This window comes from Sinocyclocheilus rhinocerous, unplaced genomic scaffold (genome assembly GCF_001515625.1).
Source record: "Sinocyclocheilus rhinocerous isolate Xijiao unplaced genomic scaffold, SAMN03320098_v1.1 scaffold1373, whole genome shotgun sequence".
Lineage (NCBI taxonomy): Eukaryota > Metazoa > Chordata > Actinopteri > Cypriniformes > Cyprinidae > Sinocyclocheilus > Sinocyclocheilus rhinocerous.
In genome coordinates, this window is record NW_015641107.1 from 274,173 (window position 1) to 283,159 (window position 8,987).

The window sequence follows — 8,987 nt, forward strand, 5'->3', positions numbered from 1 at the left end:
TACGCACAGATTAGTAGATTAGTTATGTTATTTGGCTGTTGAGAGGTAAATTGCAAATGGAAAGGAAATTGAACAAAATGGAAAAAAAAGGGGGAAAAAGTCTGTGCAAATGTATGTTTAGCTTCGTATGCCAAAGCTACGCAACAACATTTTGATAAATAAAAACATGTTTATACACTGTTTGTTACCTGTGCTGCTCCCCAGGAAAAGTGATGTTTGGGTGCCCTAAACTTCCAGCTTCATGTAAATATTAATACGTTTCTGATATTTATTTATTCCGTGGGGCCCAGAAGGGACTGTTAACCTTATTCTTCCCTTGTTATTTCTCGAATCCTGTTGCTTTTCCTGTTAGACTTGAAGTTATCCAATCTTCAAGCAGATATTAAGACAAATAAATCTATCCATTACTCTTCTAATCAGTAAAAAAACATATTAATAATAAAAAAATAAGCCGTTTGTTTTGTATCTGCCGCTGGTTGGGAGTTGTCCTCGTGTAGTGCTCTAACGTCTACAAAAACTCTACAACATGCAAATACATCTCTAATTTGGCTTTATATGATGCAGAATATGTTTGTCAAACCCTGCGGGTCGCTGTCATCACGCCGTTTCGTTGCGCGTCTTCGGCCGCACAGCTGATCAGCTGCTTGTTTACATTTGTTCTGTTGCAAGGCTATAACGCACCTCCAAAACCCCCGTTTGCGCAAAGAATTACACTGCCAGCTCTGCTGTATCCGTCCAGACCGAGTCGACAGCGAATTAACGAAAGGGTATGGGTGTTATGGAAGTGGGATATGGAAATTAATGGGAGCGCAGAAGAGATATATGAACGCAATCGACAGGTGATAATATTTTTCGTTTCTCAATCGCTTCTATTGATGCTTCCGGTTATCACAGTGCGTGCCTGTACACGTCTGTACGCGAGTGCGTCATGACGCAGGACACTCAACTGTAAATACTTGTCACTACACAACATATGTATTACATAGGTAGTACCCATTACATACATAAAAAAAATATTATATTACAATTATATAAATATGGGATATATATGAGAATATTTTAGTAAGCAAAACGTAATTTACAATATATAAAATAAAAATATCAACCGAGTAAGAGTAAAAAACAGAGTAAGAATAAAAAAGAAATATAGGCTAAATAAAGATAAGTAAACACTAATTAAAATGCATAATAATAATAATAATAATAAAACGATTAAAATGGAAACGTAAGCAGGAAAAGCCCTACTATTCATTGCTCTCTTATTGATTTTGATTGCTTCCATTGTCCTCATTTGTAAGTCGCTTTGGATAAAAGCGTCTGCTAAATGACCAAATGTAAATGTAAATGTTGGCCTGTATAACCGTATATCCTTTTTATGCCAAAATCAGCTACTTTGCATAATGTCTTTTCATTTTTTTATATAAGAATTTTTTTTAACGTGTAGTCTAATGGATGGAACGAAGGAACGAAGGATGGATAGATCTAATAAACAATATTCAACTAACTAAAATACATCAAAACGTTCCTTTTCCAGGTTGATGGACTCAAACCCGTGCTGAAACCATGTGCAAAGGCCGACACAGATGACGTCTCCTCCCCAGCTCTTCGCTGATTGGTCGAACCTGTCGTCATTCAGTGGCAACGCATGTCGTCACACAGGAACCAAAGGAGGCGGTCAAACCAAGATGGCGTTCCGCGATGAAGCAGGAAATATACTCGGTTTTCAGTAAATCTCCTCATCTGAGAACGTTGACCGGAGCTTGTATGTCCAAGGACAAGTGAGACACCTTTTCGGAGACCGAAGACAGAGCAGATACTGGTAAGGACCCCGGTGGGACACGGAGGGGCAGTTTGAGGGGCGGTGGCAGAGGAAGTTGGGCCCTGTTAGGTCGCTTCACTAACCTGAACTGAAACACAGCTAGACAGTTGTTTTTAACAAAACGTCCACATTCGTTTCCGTGCTTCTCTAGTTCTTAAGTATCAGATCTTTGGTTTTAGGTCATACGTTTTTTCGTTATTTGGTTGATATGACGGACAGAAAAGGAGAAAATCGTAGTAACGTTAGCTTGGTAAGGAGCCAGGGAGAAATGTGTGTCATCATCCAGCTTCAGCATAAAACAACTTGTCTCATCATCAGTATATCTAAAGATTTATTGTTGAAATTGAACTGGTGTTGGACTCATCTAGCTTGCTGTCTGTATGAATTTCTTGTTGTTTTTATTATTACGCAACAAATCTGTAGTTACCAGACTGGTTATGATTTTTTTTTCTTCTGATCAGCTGTTATGCTTTTTATGTAAGAGGTCATGGGTGGTGAAATGACCTCAAAATCGGTTTTATCGTCATGTTTGTCAGCGTGTGATATAGTTTTGTGTTAGTACTTATTTTAGTGTGCTTAGTTTATTGATATGTTTTAGGTTGCAAACTTCCTGTAAATGAAGAAGCTTATCTGTTTACAGTTACACTTTAAGTGTAGTCCAAGAAATGCTTGTAATTTAATGCTCTTGGACTATGTTGTGTTTTCTAAGTGTTCAAGTGGCAATATTTTTTCTCAACAATGTTTGAATATATCAGATAATCAATATACATACAATTTTATTTCATATATTTTTGACAATCATTACACAAACAACGGAAACATATTATTATTATTATTATTATTATTTATTTTTTATTTTTTTCAGATTTGTTAGGGGCATGTCTAACTGTAAGCTTAAAATGCTGTTCATTTTAAACAATTAATGCAAACAATATTCTTAATATATTACTTGTGAAGCAGTGTTATATCTTTTAAAACTGACAGTGAAGATATTTATAATATTGCATTTAATATATATAATATTGCATAATTTTAATATTATTTTAAATGTGAAAATAATAATAAAATTTATTTTAAATTTGAATACATTTATTATTATTTTAAATTGGAATAATTTTAGTTTTATTTTAAATTGGAATAAATATTACTGTATTATTTTTAATAAAATACATACAGACTTGGAAAGTGAGTTTCAAAAATATACTGGTAGATTATATATAGGTCAAACAAATTATTGGTCATATCTGTAAAGGTGTCCTTTGGTTATGACATACATAGATTCAGTTTGCTTTGCGTAATTCTTTGTATTTAAAATCAATAGTTAGATTACTGCACAAGAATAGCTAATCAAATGTAATTTTAAATAACATATTTCAATAGTCTCGCAAATCTTTTTAGTATTGTGTTGGCATAAGGACAAGCAACCAATTCTGTTGTTCCTTTAAACAATACAATTCTGTCTTTCTTATATTTCTCTGCCAATTTTGACTGATTATAAAGTCAAAGATATCCAAAACCTTGCATGTTATGAAGTATTGGATGTATTTATTGTAACTTATTTTCAAAAATTTGAGAACAAGCAAAGTACAGGGGAGGAAAAATAAGAAACTGAATGCAGTTTGTGTGAATTTTTGTTATTTGTCTATTTTTTAGTTACTCTCAATGGCTGCGAGGAAGTCTGGATCAGATATCCACAACAACGGTGAGTCAGCCAATCATCTGTCCTGTTTGTTTTGTTGTTTTTTAATAGACAAGAAGATAAAAATACAGCATAAATAAATGACTAATTTTAAAATAATTTGTTTTTCTTATTCTTCTGTTACTTCACTTGATGTTTCAAGGACCCGTCAGCTACCTTGATGATGTTCCCTTCAAGCTCAATGACAAATTCCGCTGTCCTTCAAAAGTGGGTCTTCCCATTGGCTTCTGTTTGTCTGATTGTAATACCGTTCTTTCGGATCTGCAAGTAAGTCATATTTTACTTCAACTTTCCCATATACAAGTATTTTTGTCAGAAATAATTAATGCTTTGCTTTACTCTTTAGTATGACTTTAGTCTAGAGAGGCGAAGCGTTCAGTGGGGGGAAGAACTCGCCAAAGCGCGAGCCGCTGAGTCTCGGGCTGTGGAAGCCGCCCGGACGGACTCTGAAAACGAAAGGCAGGCTGATGGTCAGGATGCAGATGTTGGATTGGTTGGAGGGAAGAAAGCGCGCCCCTCTGATGAGCAGGACGTTGTCCCACCAGTATTGAACCCAGTTTTAGCTGGCCTATGGCACAACGCAATCCTTATGCCTCTCCCAGCCCCATCTTTTGGACCGACGAGACCAGCACCAAGCAACCCGGCTCCGCAGAGTCTGAACTTAGCTGACTTTGAGCGAGAGGAGGACCCTTTTGACAAACTTGAGCTTAAAACACTGGACGACAAAGAGGAGTTGCGGAATATCCTGCAGAGCCAACCGCAGTCGTCCGTTTCACCTCCTCCGCTTCCTCCAGCAGAACATCGCCCCACTTCTCCCAGTAATACGCCACCTCTTCAGGCCAAATCAGGAATCTTCCATAAACCCAATGGACTGGTTGGACTGCTGGACTTAGACCGGGGTGGGGTTGTGGGGACCCCCCGTGCACAGATTGATGCCGACCGCCCTTGTAACATTCGGTCACTGACTTTCCCCAAGCTTTCAGACCCAGTAGACTCCCCCTTGGAACCGCCTCTCAGCGTTTACCCAGCAGGCCAACCACGCAACCTATCCAACGGCACGCCACCATCCCTGCAGAGAACAGCGTCAAATACCAACACGACACTCCCACAAGAGCAACCTGTCTTCCCTCAGAATGGGACACAGAAGCAGGTATCGTAACATAAGCGGAAACATTTGCCTGTCAGTGCTAACTGTTAGCATGTAAAATAGCTAATGCAGGCTCATTGGAAAAGCATACCGGTGTTGAAATTTTAGCAAAATGATATTGCGTAGCTTTTGCATGTTTTGCAACACTTGTTCACTCAACACTTGAGTGAAATGTTTAGTGAGCAGCACTAAAAGCGCGTACAGTTTTATCTATATGATTTGTGTTTCACGGGGCTCGCTCCGCATCACAAGTGCAATGCTGTACCAGGTGAGCTACAGAGCAAGTTTACTACATCAAGTTTACTACATGGTTATGTGGTGCAGACGTCAAAATGTATTAGTTTACAAACTATGCACTATTGTACAAGTGATTTAAGATCGTAACATAGTATTATGCAAGTGATTGCATAAATACAAGTCTTTATTAATTGATAATCGGCCCCTGTAATCAAAATTTGTATAGGAATAAAAGTTGTTGGTGTTTTATTGCCACTAGTGGTCATTTGAGCTGGAAATTGCAATGAATGGTATGCATAGGTACATTTTTGGAGATTTCCAAAAATGTAGATAGAGGCATGTTTTTCCAATGAGCCTGGGTTGAAAATATTTAAATTGATTGTCGCTGTAACATCTTTGTAGTCAAACCCCGTCACAGCGACTAACCATTCGCCTGCTGCCACGATCCTACATGGCCTCTCTCCCAGCGAACGACAGTGTGTGGAGACAATTGTGGGCATGGGTTATTCCTATGAGGGTGTTCTCAAAGCCATGCAGAGGCGAGGACAGAATGTGGAGCAGGTCACTTTTTAGCCTGATTATTCTCACTGCATGTCTATGATACTGTTTGTTTATGTAAACAAGACGTTTTATACCATTTGTCTCATTCGTAGGTACTGGAATACCTGTTTACTCACAGTCGACTGTGCGATCGAGGTTTTGATGCGACTGCTGTGGAGGAGTGCTTGGAGATGTACCAGGGCTCAGAGGAAAAGGTGGGTGAATTGTAACAGTCACAAATACACACGAAGATTGATTTGCAAACTACTAGATCTTGAATATCTTGGATCTTGAATATCTAATTAGAATATACATTTGCATGTGTACTTGTTTTCATGTATTTGAATTTTAAAAGAATTATATTTTGTAAGAACAGAGTTGTTAAAGAGTCTGTGAAGCATATAATATTTCCTCACAGCTTGTGTTGTTTTTGAAAATCAAAAAGCTTAAGACATAGTTAACTGCGCAGTTACTTAAAGTAGATGGATGCAGTTACAAAACTTGTCTGATCATCGGGCAAACGTTTGAAGACCATTCGCTCATAATAGGGTTAGTTTTAGATTTTGTCATTCCAAACACGTATGACTTTTTGACTGCTGTTTGAAAGTTTTTTTTTTTTTAAGAAATAAATACTTTTACTCTTAGTAAGAATGCATTAAATTAATCAAAATGGCAGTAAAGATTTTTATATTTTAATATAATATTTTGTAGTATTTCTATTTCAAATAAACGCTGTTCCTTTGAACTTTCCATTCATAAAAAATCCTGAAAAAATATCACTTTTTCCACACAAATATTACCACAGCTTTTATCAGCATTGATCATAATAAAAAATGTTCTTGAGCACCAAATCAGTATATTAGAATGATTTCTGAAGGATCATGTGACACTGAAGACTGGAGTAATGATGCTGAAAATTACATTTTAAAATATATTCAAACAGAAAACAGTTGTTTTAAATTGTAATAATATTTCACAATATTACTGTTTTTGCTGTATTTTTGATCAAATAAATGCAGCTATGGTGAGCATAAGTTCAAAAATATTTTCAAAATCTTACAGACCCCAAACTATAGTGTACATGGAACACAAAGTGAGATATTGCAGTGCTATTTTTCCAAATTGGGACTGAAAAAATATAGCCTGTCAGGATATTAGAATTGGCAAAAATGTAAGTTGAATTGAAGTTTTTACATCTTAAATTTAAGAAAATTGTCCCCTCTGCCATAGCTATCAAATCCCATTCAGTTCATATATTGCAAATGCTTGCCTTGACGCACTGTATTTGAAAGAAAAAGGAGCTTAAATTAGATTTTAGAACTTAATAATGACTTAAACACCTTTTCTTTACATGAAGCTATTGCACTGCTTCAGAAGACCAATGGACAATGTGTATGTCTGTTGTTATTTATTTTGGGTCCGGCCCATTTAGTTTTGCTGTCTAGAAAGAGCAGCCAGGGCATTCTGCATTACATCTTCTTTAATGTTGCACGGAATAAAAAGTCATAGAGGTTTGAAACAAAACGTGGGTGAATAAATGATGACAGTATGCGTTTGAATTTATACCATATTCTCTCTCCTCAGGCTTTGGAGTTTCTGCAGCTGATGTCTCGGTTTGGGGAAATGGGCTTTGAGAGGGACACTATTAAAGAGGTACTGCTCGTGCACAATAACGACCAGGACAAGGCGCTGGAGGATCTGATGGCCCGAGCGACTGCGAGCTGAGCCCCGAGAGTCTCCCCTCGTGGAGCCTCCCCTCCTTTGGCTCTCAGAGGGGTCCTGGCTGTCTCTAAGACAAGACAACTGCTTTTGTACCCTAATAAAGATATACCTCTTGGGGTAGGGATTGATGGCACCACTCAACAGTGCATTCATCCCTCCTCAGCTGTATGTCTGTTAAGTGATCTTAGAATGATGATGAGTGGGAGGAGCCGAATCCTCCTCTGAGAATCGGCATTGGCTAGTGTCTCTATTGCCATGGTGACAGGCTAGAATGGGCGGTGCTGGAGAAACAGAACTGAGCGGAGCCCCACTGCTAGAATACGGACTCGGAGTGACACTCGAAGCTATTACGCTGCCATCTCCCGCTGCTGGACACAGGCTTTCGAAACTGAAACCTGAACACTCATAAATACAACCCATGGCAGAACAGACCCCACAGAAGTGCCCTCTCTCTATTCTGTCTCTGCTGTTTGTTTGTTCATACGTTGCTTATATGTTCGAAACACTTTATCTTTCTTCATTTGTCCTTTTTTGAGATTGTGTTTCTTTGCTCTTTGATTAGGAACTGCTTTAACAGAACTAATCATCATTATGTAAGTTCACAGAAAAAAAAAATACTGCAGTAAACTTTTGCTCAGTTGGCTTTTGCACTGGAATGAACGCGTTTGGCAAGAGAAATTGGCAAGTTCAGCTGGAGCTGCGAAATTTAAACGATGCTGCCACATTTTCAAACAATTGACATGCAATTACTGCACAGGCACACTGAATCACAGATGTTAATATAAACATATTTAAAGATCTGTAAAGATACACTGTCGGTTTCCATCTGTAATAAAGAAATTGAGAAAATTAACAGTAATGAGGTTAAAACATTAATATGAGGTTTATTCTGAAATCTCTTGAAAAAGCTAAAGACTATAGATGCATGAACTGTTCAGAAGTTTGGGGGCAAGATGATTTTTTTTGTTTTTCTGTTCAGCAAGGTTGCATTTTAATTGATCAAAAGTGACAGTTTTTATAACTTTATATAATGTTAGAAAAGATTTCTGTTTCAAATAAACAGTTCTTTTGAACTTTATATTCATCAAAGGATCTTGAAAAAACATTGTCACATAAAATTTAAACAGAAATAACATTGTTTCCATTAAAATGTTAAACAGCACAACTGTTTTCAACATTGATAATTAATAGAAACGTTTCTTGAGCAGCAGATCAGCATATTAGAATGATTTCTTCATGATTATGTGACACTGAAGACGAGTAATGATGCTGAAAATTCAGCTTTGCATCACAGGAATAAATTACATCTTAATATATATTAAAATACAAAACAGTTCCATTAAATTGTAATAATATTTCACATTATTACTGTTTTTACTGTATTTTTGATCAAATAAATGCAGCCTTGGTGAGCATAAGAGACTTTTTTTTTTTTAAATGTTGTATATTAATAAATCGTACCAACCCCAAACCTTTGAACGGTTGTGAAACATGTGAAACATGACCTGCATATGTTCTTGAGAGGTTTTGTGACATTTGCCCCAAAGGTTGTGACTGTGCCATTTATTATTATTATTATTATTATTAATTTTCACCATTGTAGGTACAAAAACATCCTCTTAAACTCACTTTCCATGTGCAATTTATTTTGTGTTGCTTTTAAATAGTCTAATTTCAATTGAATTGTTTGAGTGCTTGTTGATTCGAGTGAGAGTGGGTCTCATGTAGTTCTCTGGGTCACCCTGAAAACAAAAGAAAAAACAAGAAATTAAATTTGAATATATATATATATATATATATATATATATATATATACAGTATCT

General features: G+C 36.8%; 1 protein-coding gene across 2 annotated transcripts; it reads left to right on the plus strand.

Annotated features, from left to right (window-relative positions):
- Positions 1 to 1,574: 1,574 nt before the first annotated feature.
- LOC107754631 (ubiquitin-associated protein 1-like) lies at positions 1,575 to 8,013 on the plus strand. 2 transcript variants are annotated; one of them, XM_016571168.1, is made up of 7 exons: positions 1,575 to 1,819; positions 3,473 to 3,521; positions 3,661 to 3,785; positions 3,865 to 4,668; positions 5,305 to 5,463; positions 5,556 to 5,657; positions 7,027 to 8,013. In XM_016571168.1, exons 2-7 carry the CDS (start codon positions 3,482 to 3,484, stop codon positions 7,165 to 7,167), a joined length of 1,371 nt encoding a protein of 456 aa, XP_016426654.1. In that variant the 5' UTR covers positions 1,575 to 1,819; positions 3,473 to 3,481; the 3' UTR covers positions 7,168 to 8,013. The 2 variants fall into 2 exon arrangements, with proteins under 2 accessions (XP_016426654.1, XP_016426657.1); XM_016571171.1 differs by lacking the exon at positions 1,575 to 1,819 and adding an exon at positions 3,266 to 3,388.
- The last annotated feature ends 974 nt before the right edge of the window (positions 8,014 to 8,987 follow it).

Excerpts from the sequence above, each read along its gene's own strand:
- LOC107754631 (XM_016571168.1), top strand. The coding sequence starts at position 3,482 with ATGGCTGCGAGGAAGTCTGGATCAGATATCCACAACAACG. Across the intron at positions 4,669-5,304 it reads AGAATGGGACACAGAAGCAG|TCAAACCCCGTCACAGCGAC; the intron begins GTATCGTAACAT and ends ACATCTTTGTAG. Across the intron at positions 5,464-5,555 it reads GAGGACAGAATGTGGAGCAG|GTACTGGAATACCTGTTTAC; the intron begins GTCACTTTTTAG and ends TCTCATTCGTAG.